We start from the raw sequence: 21,166 nt of genomic DNA, 5'->3' as shown, positions 1-21,166 counted from the left end.
GCTCTTACTATTGATTTTTTGCAGTATCACCCACTGGGACCTCTTTTCCCATCATCTTGTGGCATAGGATCATTCTTTGGTCACTTACGTATGTCAAGCCTTCTCTTAAGCCTATGGCAGGGGCAGGCAAACTTTTTGGCCTGAGGGCCACATCGGGTTTCGGAAATTGTATGGAGGGCCAGTTAGGGGAGGCGGTGCCCCCGGCCCCTATCCGTCCCCACCTTGCTTCTCGCCTCCTGACACCTCCCTCCTCCCCAGGACTCCTGCCCCATCCCCTACCACCCCTGCTCCCTGTCCCCTGACCGCCCCTGGAATCCCTGCCCCTGACTGTCCCGCACCGCCCAATCCAACCCCCCCTCCTTCCTGACTGCTCCCCCTGGATCCCTGCCCCCATTCAACCCCCTCTGTTCCCCACCCTCTGACTGCCCCGACCCCATCCACACCCCACCCCCTGACCACCACCCCAAACTCCCCTGCCCTCTATCCAACCCCCCCGCTCCCTGCCCCCTTACTGCGCAGCACAGAGCACCGGTGGCTGGCGGTGCTATAGCCGTGCTGCCCAGAGTGTTGCCCGGCCGCCCAGAGGCCTGTGTAGCGTAGTAAATTGCTCTCCCTAACGGCTACCAGTAGCACATTCCTACGCGGAGCAGTTTAATACACGACACCCGCAACGTGGCATGCTGAGGCTGTGGGGGAGGGAGTACAGCGGGGGAGGGGCCGAGGGCGAGCCTCCCGGGCCAAGTGTTCAGGGGCCAGGCAGGATGGTCCCGCGGGCTGTAATTTGCCCACCTCTGGCCTGGTATGGCTAACATAAAATCTTACAGGCCTTACGTTCAGCCCTACTTACTTAGATACCTAATGCATACTTAATCCTTCTGACTGCTGATCAGTCTCATACTTCTATAATCCAACAATTTAACACTAATTAGCATACAGTAATTATATATGATGTGATGTTGCACTCCATATGCTTTATAAAACTATATTTATAAGTGTGAGTATGATGTAACGGGAATATGCTTTATGCAAAAAGTCTCTTGTAAGGTATCATTACAAATCTTATAATCTATTGAGTGTGTTCATTCTATTTGTATGAATGTATCATTCTTGTATCTAAAACTAGGAATATGAAGTATACCTCTGAGGTCCTATTGTAACTATGCAAATTGTGGGCCATTAATGATGATAATGATAAAGATAGAATCTTGATGGCTCCCATTGACTAGGACAATTGGTTGTAAATGGGTTATTTACCTGCAAGCCTTCCTGTATATGTGCGGACCAGCCCTGGAAGAATGGAGGGGGGGTCTCACAGGACATGTGAACATGTCACCTAATACTGGAATTCATCTTATACCTGGTGCTTTTCCATTTCGAAGGAGGGGTGGGAACCCAGAGAGACAAAAGATTCTTGCCTTGTGCCAAAAATATAAAGGGGGGGTGGAACAGGACAGAGGGGGTCCCAGTCATGAGAAAGCCCCTGCTTTTCACCTACGATGCCTGCTGGAACCGACAAGGACTGTATCAAGGGAAAGGATTGGGCCCAGACTAGGAAGGGGTCTAGTCTGTGAAAGAAGTGTATTGGAACATCTCTGAGGGTGAGATTTACCTGTAATCAGTTTCTTAATGTGTTAGGCTTAGACTTGCGTGTTTTGTTTTATTTTGTTTGGTAACTTACTTTGTTCTGTCTGTTAATACTTCAAACCACTTAAATCCTACTTTTTATACTTAATAAAATCACTTTTGTTTATTAGTAAACCCAGAGTAAGTGATTAATACTTGGGGGAGCAAACAGATGTGCATATCTCTCTATCAGTGTTATAGAGGGCGGACAATTCATGAGTTTACCCTGTATAAGCTTTATACAGAGTAAAATGGATTTATTTGGGGTTTGGATCCCATTGGGAACTGGGTGTCTGGATGCTGCAGGAAGGTAGCCTGCTGAGCAGTTTTTGGTTAAAGTCTGCAGCTTTGGGGGCGTGGACCAGACCTGGGTCTGTGTTTGCAGGTGGCTAGCATGTCTGGCTCAACAAGGCAGGGTTCTGGAGTCCCAAGCTGGCAGGGAAAATGGGCTCAGAGGTAAATTCAGCAGGTCAGGTGACAGTCCCAAGGGGGTCTCTGTGACCGAACCCATCACATATGACATGACATGTTGGTCATTTATGGTGTGATGTTATGATTAACTAATAACCTAAAATCATTGGCTACAGCTGTAACGAGGTGGTGTTGTGATGAGGGGTGATGGCAGACAGCAGGGGAAGGTTTTCTGACTGTTGGGTCCAGTAGCAGTCGCAAACAGGGATTTTTGCTCTGTCAGAACTGATTTGCATGTCCCTGGCACGGTGCGTCACTCAGCAAAAATAAGCCATTTGAGCCGGGGCGGAGCGCCTCCATACATCCACCAGCTCCCCTTACCCTGGGGCAGTGCCCAGCGCCCCAGCAGCGCCCCAGCCAGTTTAGATCGACAGTGGGGTTGTGGCCCTGGTTATACATCAGTAGCTGGCCAGCCGGACTGCACCTCTCTCCAGGCCCCACCGTGCAGTAGGGCACTATTGGTGGACTCTGGGGACTTGGCACTGAGCCCCCTAGAGCGCTCTCCAGGGTTTGGAATGTCAGTACAGTGGCTGAACAGGGGGTTGGCATTCCAGAGCATGGCTTGTGGGCCCTGACACCTTGAGAGCTGGGTGTGTCAGCAGGCCTGTATTTGGGCTGATGGCTAGCCTAGCAGGGGCAGTTGCAGGTCAGGATGGAGGAGCATGGGCAGGTCTGTGGGAGCCTGGTCTGGAACAGCATGTGGTGCTGCAGCTCATGGCTGAGGTGTGTTAGCAGAGCTGTGCTTGCTTCTGTCCCTGAAAGACTGGCTGGTCTTCCCCTGAAAGCAGGTCAGGGTTTGCGGGGCCCCTCTGCAGTGCACAGCAACGTGGGAGTCATTTTCAGAGGACTGACACGGCTCCTCTTCCCCGAACTGGCACAGCAGGGTCCTCTCTAACACATAGGCAGCAAAACATCAGCAAGGGAGATGCTGCTCCTCGTTTGTGTGTGACTGCAGGGCTGGGAGGGCCAGGCGTCTGCCTAGGGCAGCAAGAATCCTCACCCAGGCCCTGCAGCTACGTCAGCGGGAGGAGAATGTGCGATGGATTTTTATATGTAGAAGTTAGTCCAATAAAAGAGGTTCCCTCGCCCACCTGGTGTCTCCAATGGATTTTTAGGCAGGAAAGACTAGGGATATTGATTTCCCCCCCCCCCCCATGACTTTCCCAAGGAAATCCAGACTCCTTAATTATGTAACCCACTCTGATGCATCCCCTAATCCCATAGCATCCTGAATATTATTTATCAGGGTTTTCTTCACTCCATCAGTCTCCTTCTCCCACACTTCAGCTAGGAAGTGAAGGGGGAAGGCCAGGAGCTGAGCTGGGATCAGCACCACTGAGATGCTCAAAGCTGCCAGCTTGCCGTTTTCTCCTGGCTGAGTTACCTGGCGCTGACCTCGCTAAGATCACCCGCTTGCCAGTGCGTTGCAGAGGAGAGGAGGAGGTAGAGGAAAGGAGGGGAGCTGCTAGCGCAGCTCACTAGCCTTGTGCCACTGGAGACCAGGGATAAAAATCTCACTGGCGGCACATGTGCAAAGAGTTTGGAGATCTCGGGCTAATTCCCAGTGGGAGTCTCAGAGCCAGCACCCCATTCAGGGAGCTCTCCAGACTGGAGTGCAGTGGGCTGTCGAAAATGAAAATGACAGATCCCAGGGAGTTCATTGACAACCCTTCCTCCCACTGTGACAGTCTGTAGCTTTACGTTCACCACTTATACAAAACTATGATCAATCTTGTACAAAGTATGTTTTGTGAGGTATCACTTGAAAACTTATAATTGGCTGATCATTATTGTCCTGGTACAATATGTGTGGCAAATTTGTATGCAAAGTTATAAAATTCTATTGTATGATTTTACTGAGACATGCTCCAACTTTAGAAAAGCAGGCATTGACCAGTTTCTCGGGGACAAAAGGCAAACTGGCACCTCAGCCAGGTGTCAATGCAATTGAATGGACTATCACCTGGTTAAGTGGCCATTCTTTGGCAGGAAGAAGGGGGGGAGTGAGAAATTTACGTTTTTGGCAGTGGAACAGCTGGGGGTTCCCATGTAAACAGACTGGCTGTCGCCTGAACCCTAGCTAGAGATGATTCTCAAAGAGAAGGAAAAGATATACAAATGAGGAACAGAGGCCCCAAATCACCTCTCTTCCCTCATCTCTATTCATGGCATCAACAATGGTTGAAAGACAAAGGAAGCATCATTGAACTGGGGAAGAGGTCCCGTCTAAAAGACGCAGCCAGACTGCTGTGAGCATGTGGTGAGGAAAAACTTTTTGCTTCAAGTTCAGGTAGCTTGTTAAGTTAGGTAGTAGTTTGCGTTGACCTTTTATTTCTTTGCAACCAATTCTGACTTTTATGCCAGCCTCATTACTTGTAATCACTTAAAATGTGTCTCTCTGTAGTTGTGTTTGGATTGAAGTGTGTGGGAAAACTCCATTTGAGATACCAGAGTCTGTGCATATCACTTTCTGTTAACAAAATGAGGGACTTTCTGTGAGCTTGTATTGTCCAAAGGAAAGAGCTGGGCAATACAAGATGCACACTCCTGGGGACAAGTCTGGGACTGAGAATTTGCTGGTGTCTCTGTAATATAATTCAGGAGTGGCTGGCTAGAAGCACTCGTGTAATTCAGCTAGGAGTGATTTTGCACACTGGCAGCTGTGTGTGAACAGACCTGGAGTGGTTGTTCTCACAGCGAAGCAGTGTGAAAGGCACCCCGGGTTGGAGAACCAACGGGACACAGCTGTTCAGCAGTACAGATTGTATTCCGGGTAATGTCACATCCACCCACTGTGGCGTTGAGTCATGGGCTTGCCCTCTGACTCCCTGGCCAAAGCAGCCCCCTTGTTGGGCTAAGCAATCCTAGCCCTGCAGTCAAGAGGGGAAGCCCAGCAGAGAATGAACTGGGCAAGGAGCAGGGTCTGATGCTGACAGATGCTGAGCACTGAGGGATGAGGAGTGGAGGTGCCAGTGAGCCATCCAGGTATGCAAAGGCCCCTTCTTAAGGATCCTAGATTTTGTGGCCTCTTTTCCAGGTTGACCCTTTCACTGGTTCCTTCTTTTGGTGATCTACCCCCCCCCTGCCACCCCCACTCCTGCAAAGTACTTGAATCCACTGGATTTTAACAGCTCAGCCTTCCTGATGTTTCAGCAGGTTGAACCAGTCCCTCTAGAGCAGTGGTCCTTAAGCAAGGGGACGCAGAGGTCTTCCAGGGGGCACATTAGCTCATCTAGACATTTGCCTAGTTTTACAACACTAGCAAAGTCAGTGCAAACTAAAATTTCTTATAATGAATTGTTTATACTGCTCTCTATACGACACACTGAAATGTAAGTACAATAGTTATATTCCAGTTGATTTATTTTGTAATTTATAGGGTAACAATGCGAAAGTCCGCCATCTTTCAGTATTAGTGGGCTGTGACCCTTTTGTATTTCTATGTCTGATTTTGTAAGCACATAGTTTTTAAGTGAGGTGAAACTTGGGGGTACTCCAGACCAATCAGACTGCAGCAAGGGGTACAGTCTGGAAAGGTTGAGAGCCACTGCTCTCAGAACGGGTACCACTCTGCACTATCACAGCAAACAGAGTGAGGCCTATTAAAAATGCACCGTGTACTAGAGAAGCCGTGTACCTGTGTCCCTACCTGTGTGGGGTTGTGCGTGAGCACATTTTTCATGTCTCTGTGGGCATGTGTCTGTTTGCATGTAGGCATGCTCATGCCCTTGTGGAGCTGCATCTCTCTGGGCGTTCTGATGCATGCATGCATGTTAATATACTTCCTGTTATGTGGGTCTGTGTGCATGTATGCTTGTGCATGTTTCCATCTCTGTGTTTGTGTGTGCATGCATGTCAGCACATGTCCTTTTGTGTGTGTGTGTCTCTCTCTCTGTCAGGGCAAGGAAGATGGAGGGCGTAGTGATGATCTGCAGTGGTTTGTTTTTTTCTTAAACGGGTATTTTGAGCCAATTGGAGCATGCATAATTTTATCAGCAGCCAATTGCTAAGCTCCTGGGCTCCATTTCAACAACTGCCTGCAATAAAAAAGAAGGAACAATTCCTAAGCCAGAGCTGGTGGAGGGAGAATGGGGCAATGGGAGGGGCTAATAAAGGGGATGGAGCTGGTTTATAAATCAAAGCCGAGAGGTTGACTTCATAGCCAGGCTGTCAGCTCTCCGCACTCAGGACAGGGACTCAGGAGGTGGGCCACTGTCACCAGTGCTACCTTCTCTCCCCTGAGGAATCTGCACCGGACGAGCTCCTCACGATGCCAGAGTGCTGGGACGGGGTAGGTACAGCCCCCACCTCTCCCCAGTGTCAGGTAGGGATTTCCCAGGCAGCAACACCCATGATCCACACAGGGTCTTTGCACCAGCCAGGGCTGCCTTTCACAAGCCAGCCCAGGCACCAGGGCAAAGAAATCTCACCCTGCTTTCTAACTTGTGCATTTCCCCGTTTCCCCCCACCCCTGAATTGCAAGCAGGGGTGCCCAGTCCCCAGCATTATCCTTGAGGCTTCGTCCCCACTAGGCTCGGGAGCTGCAGAGAACCGCCTTGGTCCTTGCAGCCCTGAGGGAAGGAAAATGAATTCAGGAGCTTTCTCGGGCAAGAGAGATGAGGTGTAGGGAAGCATGCCTGGAGTCCCGGGGCCATCCCTGCATGTGTCTTTCCCAGCTGTGATGCCTGTGTCCTGAGAGGTCTGCGGGCTGGCTGGGGGGCGATGGGGGGCATTGCGTGGCTTGTTGCATGTATCAGCAGCCATCAAAGCCAAGCACATTCTGCAGTCTGCAGGGACTGCAGTAGCAAATGACAACAGGCACTGCTGGGGCGGGGGGGAGCACTACAGCGGGTGTAGTGGATAACCTTGTGCAGGCTGTAACATCGAGGCGAGATGCGCAGGGCTGGGCTTGACGAGCCCCGCCGCAGCGTGATGGATCGTCCCCTTGAGCAGCAAACGTACGGGGCGACCCATGATGACACCCAGGGCCTGGATGGTGCTCCCCATATCGCCCACCCAGGCTCAGTCTCCTCCCTTTGCTGCGACCCTGGCCCAACGGCATCTGAGCACCTAAGTTGGGCTAATTTGTGATGAGCTAGGGTCTCCCCCCCCCCCCCACCCTCCTTCCATGTAGGGAAGCAGGGTGCAAAGGGGCCCTTCTGCTCAGCCCAGGGGGAAGCAGGGGGACTGGGCTCAGGGACGCAGCGGTGTTGCTAGGCAGGGTGGAGCGTGTGGGAAGCTGCAGGGGGACGCTGGGGAAGGGGCAGGGAAGTTCTGGGCTATTGACCCTGCGCTGGAAGGAGCCGGGCCGGGGTAGAAAGGTGTGGGGCTGGGGCACCGCGTGGCTGGAGAGGAAGGTGCAGCAGCAGCAGCTTTGGGTAGCTTCCTATTTCCGACCCATAAGGTGGGGGATAAGTGCTACATAGCACCGCATATGTGCTAGCTGTTAGTCGCTAGCCAGGGATAGCAGGGCATGGGGGGGCTGGTAGGTAGGTCTCAGAGCTGAGTGTCAGGACACCTGGGTTCTAGTCCTTGCTCTGCCCTGTTCTGTGACCTTGGACAAGTCCCGTCTCTGCTTTGTGCCTCAGTTTCCCTGTCTGGAAAAGGGGGCTCATGATCCTCCTGTGAGAACGGTGGCTGAGAAGTGGAATATAATTGCCAAGCGGAAGTAGGGACGGTCATGGGGATGATAGGTACTTGCCTCCCGGAGGGGTCATGAGGCCTCGTTAGAGAGCTTAGGACAAATTACGCTTGGGCAGAAACAAGCGGGTGGTCAGGATGGGGTGTGCAGGGGGGACTCATGACCTGGAGGCTCAGCACCATCCTCTGGCCCCATTGAGACCTTGAGCAGCTGGCTGGAGCTCATCAGCCTCCTTTGGAGGATGGGCCAACCTTGGAGCAGGGAGGGTGATTCCTGAGCATCTCGGTCTCTGTGGCTGATGGCTAGGATTCCCCTTTTCCTCCCTTCCCGAGCCATGGTCTGTCTGTCTGTATCGGAGACACACATGGCTGTGCGTGTCATGCCGAATTCCCTTCTGCCTCTGCCCCTTTGGGAAGAGACGCATTCTGCCTTGGCACGGGGAGGGAAAGACCGCTGTGACCCTTGCCCCAGAGCCAGGAGGAGCAGGCAAAGCCAACGTGCCTGGATGGGAAGGGGGATGTACTGGCTGAGACAGAAAGCACAGCAGTTTAGTTAAGGTGACAACAGAGAGCTTTCCTAGCCAGACAGACACTGGGTCCAGGTCAACCGTGAGTTATCCTTGCGCAGCATCAATGAGTTTGCATGGATACCAGGGAGGACAGGATCAGGTCCCTTGCATAAAAGCAAAAGCCACACCTGGCCAGCCTCCCCATGGGGTGTATTTCTATTAAAGCCAGCAAAGTGACACCAGCCAGGAGTCTAGATTAGGAGCCAAAGGGCCTTTAACTCACTGGGAGGGGACTCTTCAGAAATGCACAGCTCTAAAAAATGGACAAAAGCAAGACGCAGTCTCTAACCTGAGTCCGTCCTTGGGAACACAGGCAGGGGATGACATCACTGAGAGCCGGTCAGAGAGCTGAAACTGCATCCCAAAGCCACCTTTTGCTTTTTTCCTTTGTTGCAACTGGAATTTTGTCAGGAACAGCTGAAGAGGGAGTGTTGGTTTGGGGTTAGAGCAGAGACCTGGGAGTCAGGATTTCTGGATTCTGTTTCCATTCCTGCCACTGAACTATTGGGACACCTTGGACAAATCACTTAACTGCTGTGTACCTCAGTTCCCCTAGAGAGAATGATTCTTTCTTACCTAACAGGAGCAGGGGAAGCTGTGAAGTGTAGCTATTAGAGCATCTAAAGTCCTTGGAGATCCTTGCCAAAAGGCTCGGAAGAAAAGCACAGGGTCACTGTGAAGTGTGTTGGAGAAATGCAGACTCTCCAGCCAAAGCTATGCACAAAGCTGAGAGGTCAAGCAGAGAGCACACTAGCAATCCAGGCCAGGGGACATGTAAGCTGCATGTGCAAAACACCTGGCATGCTTGAGCAAGGAGGGGATTGGCTTGCAGATGTGTCTGCGTGCATAGCCCTGGCTTGCGCGTACAGATCAGGTGTTTTGCAGGTGGGAGTGCACTTTTGCACACGTGCTCTCAAAACAGTGTAAGGTACCGGGGCCAAGAGGGGGATGCGGGAGGGGTGTTCTCAATGTCCCAAACAAAGTTTGGTGGCACCTTGAGGTCCAAGTCTGACAGGGCCCCATTGTTCTGGGTGCCGTACATGTACTCCAACTGCTCCTCTTCGTCCTCCTCCTAGCTAAGGTCTGGGTCAGAGGAGCAGTTCTGGGTAAGGGGTCCATGCCCTCTCCCAATCCCTATTCACTAACACTGAGCAAAGCCCAGAAGCTCATCTCCAGAAAGGCAGTCTGACCCGTAAGTCATGCACGGCGGCACTGGTGTGTGACGCTGCACACTCACTGGGGTGCTGAGACTCCCATGTGGCAAGCCAAGGGTGATGCTTAGTTCTGATGCCCAAGCATCCTGCCCTGTCCTGTTCCCACTAAGCCCCGGTGACAAAATTTCCATTAACATTCCCGTCTCCTAGTTTTTATGTATTTAACTGATTGGAATTAAAGCAAACCCTTCCATAAACCAAATGTGATTTGTCTATGGCTCTGCTTGTGAGAGGCTGGACAGGCACCCTGGGGACAGCATCAGGCCTGCAGGTTTTTGCTGGGGGGGATTTTTGCAAGCACACTACTATAAGCATACCGCTGCTGCTTTAAACCAGTGGGCCTGGGTCTCGGGGTATCGTTTTCCATCCTTGCACATATGACCCACCCTGTTGCAGCTGCTGTTTTGGAAACCCTCATTTCTCATAAGCTTTTAAGACCCTGGGCCTGGTGGAGCTTTTCTACCCTTTCACATAACCATGGGAACTTGGCCACTTTGGGCAGAGTGAATCCAAAATGGCAGCCATGAGAGGGAGGGAAGGTATGGAGGGGAGACATCCAGCAAGCCCTGACCCGTGTGCTTTTAAAGGAATGGCAATGATGTGATGTATATTAGATCACTGATTTGGGAGATACTTTTATGACTCCCTTGTGAGGCAAAATATACATATTAGGGGGAGATACCCAAGGGCAAAGAAATACCATGGGCCCAATTTTCCTCTGGTCTGGTGCCTAGTTTTCGAAATACTGAGCACCCACCACTCCTGTCAAAGTCAACGGGTGCTGCAGTATTATGGCAATGCCAGAAGTCTAAGTCAGGACTGAGGCCTCATGGTGCTAGGTGCTGTACAAACACACAGTCCCCCGCTCTGTTGACAAAGAAAAGGAGCAAAACCCCTCCACCACAGAGCTTCGTGACAGAGGGGCAGAGAGACCTGTAGCACCGGGCATGGGGTGGAAGCAAGGATCAGAGAAAGAGGGGTTGTGGAATGATTAGTTGAACCTCCTCCCCTTGTACCCAATGCCCTTCACCCCGGCTGAGTGACTCGACCAATGCCGGGAAGCCAACAGAAGCTGACTCATGCCTGATTCTTGTAAACTGTTCCTCTCTGATCCACAAAGGGCAGGTCTGAGCAGCATGGCCATGCTTGAGGTAGCAATGAAAGGCCGGCTCCATCAAGAAGGCTCCCCAAGGCCATCCCAGAGCCCAGGCCTGCATTCCCTGGAATGTGGCCAATTATTAGCACATGGCCAGGTGCACTGTGCAGTCGATTTCGTCTGCATGGTGATACACACGTTGCTGGGATCACGGGCAGGTGCCCAGAGGTGGACTCCAGCTGGGGATGTAACACCCTGGGCTATGGCATCCGATATGCCCTTCCCCCTCACTGCCGGCAGTGAGAATGTACGGGGGGCTAATTAAGAATGGAAGGGGGAGCCCTGAAGTCTGGGGACTTCTGGTCGATCTGTCTGTCTTAGGGGCTTATACTGCTGCCCATCGGCACGGTGCTGTAAAATCAACAGCAGCAGCGAAGTCCCGAGTGGACTTTAGATTTCAGATCAACCCACTGGAACTGGAAAGTCCAGATCCAGATTTGGGCTGAGATTTCGAACCCCCCGACCCTGGGTGTGGTGTGGGTGTTGGGTTGGGTCCCCTCTTTAATCCTATTATATATGAGTGCTCGGTGCTATGGGGCGTTCCTGCCCCAAGGTGTTTACCAATCTGATGCAGACACCAGAGCTGTGCAAGGGGATGGGTTCTTAGCAATGGGGTGAATGTTCTGACTTAACACCATTTTCCCCTACAAAAAGGAGAGACTTCATGGAGAAGATCCGGTTCCTCGGGAAGATGGGTCTGACGGTAGCAGAATAGCTCTGATACAGCGGATGGAGGTTTGGCCGGAGATGTCCTTGCTTTCTGCTGCGTGAACAAAGCTCCATGACGCACCCTCACTCACCCCTCGGCTTGTGGGCATCTATGATGCGCTTTACTGGGGACTAAACTAAACGAGCAAACACCGTAGATCAAAATCCCGGGGCTGGTTGCCTCCCTCCTGTTTGTTCCAGCGCATTGCAGGGCTCTGAGCTCCCGCTCCCTTTTGGTGCATGCTGCAATACTGCCAAGCCACCATTAATCCCTGCCCCAAATCAATACTCCGCCAGGGGTGGGAGTCGAGAAAGCAAACCCATCAGAGCAGGCAGCTGGAATGTGGCTCATAAGAGGGCGAGTGGGAGCTGGCAAGCAGAGCCGATTGGGTCTGTGCCCTGGATCTGACTGAGCTGGGAACTGGAATGAATGCTGAGCAGGGAGGCCAGGCAGCTTAGGGGCTGGAGAAGGAGAACAGAGCGGCTTTCCCCTCGCTGCTGTGGTCCTGGGACAGACAAGGGCCAGCTTTGTTCAAAGGGGGCAGGATTCAGCCATTTCAGCAGCCGTACAGTGGAGCTAGGAGGCAGAGCAGCAGATGGTGCAGGATGAAAAGCTCAGGGTGTCGTCTGGAAACCATTCAAGTGACTCTTTGTCTGACAAGGGCTGCCCTTCCTCCCCCTCCACAGCAAGACAGATTAGGGTCAAGGGCTCTTTCTGAGGGAGAACCTGGAATTAGAGCATCTCTAGCTCCTGCTGATTGCGATTGAGCGGGACCAGGGCTCACTGCGTCTTTTAGCATCGTGCCTTATTGGGATTTAGCTTCCCGTTTTAACCCCACGGTCCTTGTTGTGCTATTCCAGTCCCCTCATCCCACCCACCCACATCCATGCTGGGAATGATTCTTTCTTTCTAGCAGGCTCCATTGTCTCCAGTAAGAATGATTTTCTCTAACACTAAAGTTCTTGCTGATTCTGGCTGCAGATCCTGTTTGCTAATTGCCCTAGTTTTCGTTAAAAGGGAACACTGATGTCCTGAGCCCGGCATCCTGCTCTGGAATCTGGCAACTTTCCAGTCCTCCCCCCAGGCGCTCTGGGAAAACCCCTGCCATGGCCAGTTTGCAGCCCCGGCACATGCTGTCTTGAGGTTGTTTCCAGCCATGTGCCTGTGACCCCAAAACCCCGAGAGGCTTGGCACGGCTGCCCTGAATCTGTCCTCCTGCCAATGCTGCTGCCTCTCTGGTTATAGCACTGGGTACCGATGGGGGGACCGGGAGCTGGAGGAAGGTGTTGAAAGACTGCCTGTTCCAGCCAATAACAACAGAGGCTGTCTGCGATTGACTGCTTACATTATCCTCCTCCTCCGGTAGGCAGGAATGGTGTGTTCTGATTGGCTGGCAAGGAGATCACGGTGCGGGTGTGATTGGCAATTTTTAAGGGCAAGGGAAGTGGCAGCCCTGACAAGCTTAATGCCAGCCCAGAGGGACCACCTCTAGGCAGGAGCATAAGCCAACCTGTACCAAATGGGGAGAAGTGTTCCCTGGGGGCAGGTGGGCCCGTAACTGCCTGCTGTGGGGATGCTTGTGCCTTCCTCAGGAGCAGCTGGCTGTGGCCGCTGCTGGAGATGCGGGGGCTGGAGTGGGTGGAGCTGAGCAGGGCTGTGGCCTGGTCTGGCAATCTGCATGTGAAAGGGCATTTCAGACGCCATAGCCCATTCCGTTGAGACAGGCAGCATCCCAGGCGTCATGGGGGTCTGTGAGGTGGACACCTAACCTGAGATTCTCCAGCTCATTCCACAGCAAACGCCTGCGTGATCGTGATGGCTGACTTAGGCCTGGTTTGAACCAGTGACCTAGGGATGAAGGGCCCCGTAATTGCCCTCTCTCTCTCTCTCTCCTAACCCTGTGCTCATCGTCACTATAGTATCTGAGCAGCTCATCTCCTGGTGTTGGTTCCTCTCTTCGGAGGCCTCCATGTCTGCCATGACCCTAGGATCCTCCTCACCCTGCATCGTGACCTCCCACTGGAATTAGGAAACTCTCAACCTCTGGCGTGAGATGTGTGGGAGCAGGAAATGGGGCTGCCCCAGCCCCTGGTCAGTACCGTGGGACTCCCTCGTGGTGGAAATGAGAATGATCACGAACCATAGCATCTTCCTAGTGCAACGGCCCAGCCTTCCCCCGGGAACAGAAACATCCTATCCATGGGGCAGGAAAGGCGTGACTGTGACATTACCCAGGGTTGGGAGGCACCTCACCACCACCTGCCCTGAGCACAAGGAAGTCATGTCTGTGCCTGCTCTGGGTCAGCTCCCTGACACCAGCAGCCTCTGGCAGCACGCGTGCTGCTTTGCAGGCCTCTCTGTCTCTGCGCAGGTGGCAAAAGGGGCACATCAGCCCCTGCCTCATTTGCGTGTTCCCTGTATAGTCCAGCCCCTTATCCACTGGACAGTCACAGACTTACCAGGCCTGCTCTTCCCAAAGGAACACATCTCAGGGCCAGCACTTCGTGTAACCCTACAGCATTGAGATGTAGCGAAAACAAGAATAAATTTGTTGTCAAAGCACAGAGATTCAAGTGAGAGTGAGTAAGAACGTTGGGAACAAGTGGTTACGTACAGAACAAAATCATAACACACTTTCTAGAGCCTAAGCTTAACTAACCTGTTCTCCCCCGTCTGTTTATCGACCCAATGTTCTCTTCAGCGTTCTCAACCATGCCTGGTTGAGACTCCTCTTTCATGAAGTAAAACCCGCTGCCCGTTTACTTGCTAGGCGAAGGAGGACAGAGTGTCGTCTTTGTTCCCCAGATACACTAGAGCAAACCTTGGATGTTTACCTCAGGGAAAGCCCTCTCCCCCAACCCCTCCCTACTCCCTGCAGGGTTTACTTTTAATTTTCTCTCTTTGAAATTCTTACAATCCTTACGGGCAGTTCAGACAGGTGAGAGGAGACCTGTTGTGAAACATACAATACTTAATTTATATGTCAAGAGCCAGCTAGATAAATATTTCTTATCTGAAAGAGAGCCTACCTTTCACTTTTGCTGGTGACTGGTCCCCAGACCGACTCTAAGAACACAATTTTCAGTATACATACATAACTCCTCACACAGCCTCTGTACGTACGTTTCACGACAATGTTGGTGACCAGTGTGACATCGGCTTTCATTTGAGACCTCACTTGACGTTCTTTGGTGAACTATAATGTACATACCCGACCCAAGAGATCCCAAACTGTGACCCAACCTCTCTGCACCCCCTTTGTGCTGCTTGCCAGTTGGCATTAAGACGTTCCTGGGTCACATCAGACCCTTTGGGGTCTTTAACTTGTAAGGCACTTGGATATCATGCTGATGAGTCAGCTGTAATTGCCTGGACAGTCATCCCATTATTGTCAGTAAAAACCACGCTGAGTTCAGTCCCTGTGATCTTCCCAGATCTCTTGTATCTGCTGTCAAGCTAGTGAATTGGTGCGAAATTTGCTTGTCTGCAATTTGGTGTGTGTCTCAGCATTGCTGTGATGAACCTCCCTTCACCAGATTCTCCGCTGATGTAAATTGACATCGCTCCTTTGAAGTCAATGGATCTATGGTGATTTCCACTGTCTGAGGATTTGGGCCCTGTTTCTCTGCAACTGTTGAGCTGCTAATTCAAGAAGCTTAATGGGACAGGACATTATTCCCCTGTGTACCCACTTCGGATCTTCCCATTTCATTAGGGCTTCTGGTAAATGCTAGAACTGCAGCATAGAGATCAACATTGGTGTCCCAAGGCTGCCTTGTGATGCCTTTAACTCTCTGATGGTTTAGGAAGGAGGGGGAAATTTCTTAGGTGATTAATTTTTATGAAGCTGCCGCTACTCTCTGGAGTGTCAAGAAATCTGTGCTAATAAGAGCCTAATGAAGTTGACATTTACAGGAAGGATTGTGCGTTTTATGGGTGCCAGGAGCTGTCACTGACTCTCTGTGTGACCGTGGGCAAGTCACTGTCTCTTGTTGAGCCTCAGTTTCCCCATCTGTAAAGAGATCCTGATGATTGCCTCATTGAGGAGTTGTAAAGCTTAATTCACAAATGGGGGAAAGGCACCCTGTGCAGAGGGGGTTTAAGTAGGGATTTAGTGGGATTTAAATGGTTCAGGTGGTTTTGTGCCAGCCTTCACCATGGGGCGAACATCACCCTAATGTTTCTCAAGAGCTTTGACATCCTTGGATGGAATAGACCCTAGAAGGGCAAAAGATTATTTTTGGATAGCCTCTTTCATACATATTATGGGCCTGCTGCTATTTAAGTCAATGAGAATGACCGGTCCCTGTGTCCTGATGGCTTCATATAGTTAAATAATAGAGGAGTGGGTGAAATGCAGTGATTTGTGTGGAATTGCCGTGTGCATGTGTGTGTGTAATTAAAGGTGGAAAATTCAAATCTGATGAAAGGAAATCCTTTTTCACACAACACACAATTAGCATGTGGAACTCACTGCCACTGGATGTCATTGAGGCCGAGAATTTAGCAAGATTCCAAAAAGGGATTGAACAGTTGTTTAGATAACTAGAATAGCCAGAGTTATCAGAGTTAATGATGATACACATGTTGGAAGGGGTTCAACCTTGTTCTTCAGAGCTTCATTCAATTATTAGAGACCAGTGTGGGGGGGCAGATAATCCCACATCTCTTGGTTCTTGCGCCTTCCTCTGAAGTATCGGGTTCTGTCCGGGGTCAGAGACAGAACACTAGGCTAGATACCTTCAGGTCTGCTCCAGTCTGGCAATTCATAGGCTCCTAATCTTTGGGGCATACTTCAAGACCTTCCTGGGGCTGGAAGACAGCAGGACAGCCCTGTCTAATCTGCTCTAGATCCACATCTGGCCTTTTAAAAATGCAAAATGGCAAGACAAATCTGGGTTGCTGTAATCCAGAGTCTCCTGCCAATACCTGCCAGTGGGGGATATCTGGCATGGTTTTGGATACTTTTGTCTGTCCCATTGCTCATCCCGGTTGGGTATTTGTGCAGGTAAATGACCATGTGTGTTTCCAGTTGGTGATTTGGGTGTGAGTCATGTATGCAGATGAGGTTGTGGATTTGGGATGCGGCTGTTAAAAATCCATCGCCCCTTTTCTATCTTTGGGAAGGATGTGGGGGATATTTGTGTCGATCGGATCCAATGCCATGAAAATGGTTGCTGTGTTTATGGGCATTTATGGGAGTCAGTTTGGGGAACGTCTGTAGGAGGGAAGGGTCGACTGGAGCGTGCATCTGCATGTGAGGGTACACCTGTTTTGAGCTGTAGCTCACCAAAGCTTATGCTTAAATAAATTGGTTAGTTTCTAAGGTGCCACAAGTCCTCCTGTTCTGTTTGGCAGAGTGGACGCTAGAAGTGTGTAAAGGCATGGGTGTGTCAGTGCGTGAGAGTGAACGTGTGTGCTGCATGTGTGAACAGGCTTGAATGCATGGCAGCGTACACACGTGTGATGATGTCAGTGACAGGGGTGCATCTGTTGCAGGCAGAGTGTGTCTCTAGTGATTGCTGTCACTGGTTACTTCCATCCCAGCACGATGCATGGCCAGGCTTGCATGGCTCTGCGAGTGAGAGAGCTGAGGAGGGCAGAAGTTGCTTGGTAGAACTTTGTTATTGGTCACCTTTTTCGGTAATAGGGTGACCCCAGGGAGGGGCGACATGTAACCCTGTCTTTTCTCTCTCTCTTCCAGGAGCATGATATCGAGACCCCATACGGGCTGCTGCATGTGGTCATTCGAGGGTCCCCAAAGGGAAATCGCCCGGCCATCCTGACCTACCATGATGTTGGACTCAACCGTAAGTGCAACCCTTCCATCCTGGCCACAAGCTGCTAACCGTGTAGGGGAGGAGGGGGCGTGATCCCATTGTCAGTTTGGTCAGTGTTATCCCCAAGGAGTCCAATGTTTCATGGCTGCAGTCATCAACTGGCTGCCTTTGGGGTTTGGCATCAGGAATAACTAGCAGAGGTTGCCAATGCAACCTGCTGAGAGTGAGCAAACTGCTGCAGCTCCGAGGGTAGTGATGGCTGGGATGTAATGTTCTCGCCTTTTGGGTTTCAGATCCCATTTCTAGGCAGGCTTAGGATATCTGTGGAACTCACTGCTGCCGCATGTGATTGAAGCTGAATAAGATTTACCAGAGATTTAAGAACGTGCAATGGGGCCTAGTAGCATGGGTTCTTAGATGCTGGGGTAAAATTACAAGAGGTATTACTCTTTGTGTGCATGGTGCAAACTGATCACCAGCAGGGGGCAGGAAGTTCTCCCTCTCCCCTCCATGGCTGTGTATGACGCACGGCAGGTTATGCTGCTTGAAGGTTTTCCACCTTCCTCTAAGGAACCCATGTTGGCCACTGACAGAGGATGCGGGACAAGATGCAGCCTTGGTCTGCCCCAGTATTGGAATGTCTGTGCCTCTATCTCCCGACACTGCAGAGGTGCCGGGGGTCACTGTGCTCCTGGAGACGGGCATGTCTACCTCGTGAATTACACCTTCTCCCAACCCTCCAGGATGATGCCAGGGAGCCCTGAGCTGCTGGGTGGTGGAACTGAGCCACCTCGGCTGTAAGGCGCCAAGTAGGGGCTGAACGCCTGTGACCTCGTTAACGTCCTCTCTGATGCCTCAAACTGACAGGGCCGTGCCATCCTAGGCAGCTGCATTTGCGCTCCATCCTGAGCTAAGCGCACTCAGGGGTCTGAGTGCGGGCGTGGTGGAGAGAGCTGGCAGGGGGTCGGTTTTCTGAGCACAGCCCCAGCGGAGAGCAGCGAGGTTCTGTGGAAGTGGAAAGTGAGGGGGATTAGACGCAAGCCCGGAGGCAGGCTGCCAGCCACAAAAGAAGGGCAGAAGAAAGTAATCCTAGTCCAGAAGAGACTGGAGATTATAGCTGAGGGGCTCCTTGCCCGTTGCTGCCGGAGTTGGGGTTGATGGCTGTGTGGATCTGAGACAGCCACTGCTCCCTGATCTCAGAGCAAACCCAGATGAACTGGAGCCAGGGGCTTATTAGCCAGTGATGATGGGTGATGGCTCAGAGCAGCAGTCACCACGGGTGGCCGAATTGGCTTCCAACTTAAGTCCTCCAGAAATTCTGCACCTGGGGTGAAATCCTAGCACCAGGGAAGTCAAGGGGAGTTTTGTCATTGACTTCACTGGGCCCAGGATTTCACCTCTGCAATCAAGCTGCAGTCTATACTCTCGGCTGCAGAGGCAGGGAGTGCTATCTAGTGGTGACAGCAGGGGTCCGAGGATCAGCACAGATGGGTTCTGTGACTGACACTGGGACAGAACAGTGTGTTGTGGTTAGAGGATGGGGACTGGGAGTCAGGACTTCTGGGTCAGTTCTGCCACTGACTCTGTGTGCACGGGGAAAGGCCCATTTAACTCTCTGAGTTTTCCCACCTGAAGTTAAGATTATTGTTCCCATTTTTGTCTCGCAAGGGTGTTGTTATTTTTACTTCAATGTTTGAGAAGAAATTATTTGCACTTTCATTCTAGATCATTTTATGACCCCAAAATGTCTTTTATTTGAAATGGTCTCCCTCCGCCCCCTTCAAAATTGAAGTTTCTCACATTTCCAAATTTCACATATTTGGATGAGAAAAACTGATTTTAGAGGCAGTGACACTGTGACTTTTGAAAAACCTTTAACTATTTGCCTTAAAACGGAATCAACAATTTGAGAGTGAAAATTCTTTTTATTTATTTGTAGCAAAACCCCACCTTTCCCAGGTGCTTTGTGAAATTTGAGATAGTTTTGTAAAATCTGTTTTTTTACACAAGTCTACTTTTGAGGATTTCAGATTTTGTTCCAATATTTTGTACAGCCCTCAACCCTGGCCCTGCCTGCCGTGCAAGGGTGAATTCCATTGAATAACACTGAGTTCCTGTTCAAAAAACTGAACAGAGGAATTTTTAAGGGCCAAGACAGTAGTTGTGAGTCCAAGTGAATGTTAGTAAAGCACATTGGATGAAAGGGAAAGCATGTATATTAGTTATTTTCTATCTATCTAGGTGTTTATATGGCCCTCAGCCCTGTAATAGCTGAGCACCTCTCAATCCTGAATGGATTTTATCCTCACAACACTCCTGTGAGGTAGGGAAGGGCTTTTATCCGCAATTTGCAGAGCAGGGACCGAGTCACAGTGATATTGCCTAGGGGCTAAAGCACTGGAATGGGAGTTGGGAGACCTGGGTTGTGTTCCCAATTCTGCCACTGGCCTGCTGGGTGACTTTAGGCAAGTCACTTTTCCCTGTGTGTGCCTCACTTTCCCCATCTGTGAAATGGACATAATGAGACTGACCTCCTTTGTAAAATGCTTTGAGATCTATAGATGAAAATTGCCATATCAGAGCAAGCTATGATGATGAAGTGATTTGCTTAAGGTGACACAAAGGGTACGTTTACACTGCAAAAATAACCCTTGGCAGTGAGTCTGAGCCCAGATCAACTGACTCGCACTCACGCTACAGGGCTAAAAATAGCAGCATAGACATTCCCACTGGGGCTGGAGCCTGGGCTCTGAGACCCACCTCTTTTGTTCAGCACCCGAGCGGGAACGTCTACACTGCTATTTTTAGCTCCATAGTGTGAGTCTCAGGACCCGAGTTAGGTGATCTGGGTTGTGAGACTTGCTGCCACGGGGAGGTCTGCAGCATAGACGTAGCCAAAGAGTCTGGCTGAGACATGATCTTTTGAGTCCCAATCCAGTCCCCTACCCACCAACCTGTCCTTCCTATCCCATTACCTTCTCCTGGTGAATTGATTATTATTATTGATTATTTTTGATGACACCAAGATGGAAGTGAGCTGTAGCTCACGAAAGCTTGTGCTCAAATAAATTGGTTAGTCTCTAAGGTGCCACAAGTCCTCCTTTTCTTTTTGCAAGATGGAATTGTCTCCAGTACACAGTTCTTGATGCAGAATTGTATTAACGCAATTCCCCATACTGGAGTGTGTGTGAAATCCAAGTTCCATTGACTACAGTGGGGCCAGCATCATGTCTGTAGGGCTACCAAGCTGTATCCACTGACAGTGTGAATGGCTGTAGTGTGATTGGCAGCTGTGATTAACCAATCAGATTACACAGATTTGCATAAGCACCATACAGTGTTTTCTCAAACTGTGAATATACAAATCTGTCTACTCTGATTGGCTAACATCATCCCAGCACGCAGGATAGCTCCTGTAACTACTTCCAAGCTGGCGACAGGGATTTTCTCCTCCCACACTGACGTCCATGGGAGCTTTGCCAGTGAGGTCAGAGGCTGCAGGATTAGCCCCTCATGCCTGTCCCTTAGCTTCGCTGCAGTCCCTACAGCCTACCACAGCTCTTGTCCCTACAACAGCGGCTGTTTTTTACCTTCTGAGAGAATCCAAGCCCCTCCCATCCAATTCCATTGTGAAACAAAGTAGCAACAGCAAAGGGTTGCATCCATTCTGGGGAGGGTCAGCCTTGCTGAGTATAATAATGACTCCGCAATAATCCTAGCTGGGTAGGGAGCTGGCACTCTGGCACTTTCGAAAAATGAGAAGTGGGGGGGGGGAGATTTTGTTGTGGGTTGAAGCGAAAACAAACTTTTTTGAAATGTGTGCCGAATCAGAAAGTTCAAAGCCTTTTGTTCAGGAGCAGAGAGTTTCGATTTTGTCCAAACAAAATGTTTTGCTCATTTCAGTATTGACCCGTTTCAAACATTTTTGACTGCTTTTTTTAATTAAAGGGAATCTTGGACTGAAAAATCAAAACGTTTTGTTTTTAAAAAAAGTTGAAACTAAC

The 21,166-nt window shown here is 50.6% G+C and overlaps 1 protein-coding gene across 8 annotated transcripts in view; it reads left to right on the top strand.

Moving 5' to 3' along the window:
- The window catches only part of NDRG4 (NDRG family member 4), a 90,868-nt gene that overhangs the window by 43,936 nt on the left and 25,766 nt on the right, over positions 1-21,166 (top strand). For 3 of the 8 annotated variants that reach the window (XM_073307342.2, XM_073307339.2, XM_073307340.2), the window contains exon 4: positions 17,087-17,192. In XM_073307342.2, the coding sequence (XP_073163443.1) occupies positions 17,087-17,192 (106 nt within the window). Of the gene's footprint in view, positions 1-6,215; positions 6,419-11,327; positions 11,409-17,086; positions 17,193-21,166 lie in introns of those variants that run through there. The other 5 variants (XM_073307343.2, XM_073307341.2, XM_073307347.2 and 2 more) reach the window with 5 other exon arrangements.

This window comes from Lepidochelys kempii, chromosome 12, assembly GCF_965140285.1.
Source record: "Lepidochelys kempii isolate rLepKem1 chromosome 12, rLepKem1.hap1, whole genome shotgun sequence".
Taxonomy (NCBI): Eukaryota; Metazoa; Chordata; order Testudines; family Cheloniidae; genus Lepidochelys; species Lepidochelys kempii.
The sequence above is the reverse complement of the archived record's forward strand: the minus strand, read 5'-3'. Positions and strand labels throughout refer to the sequence as shown.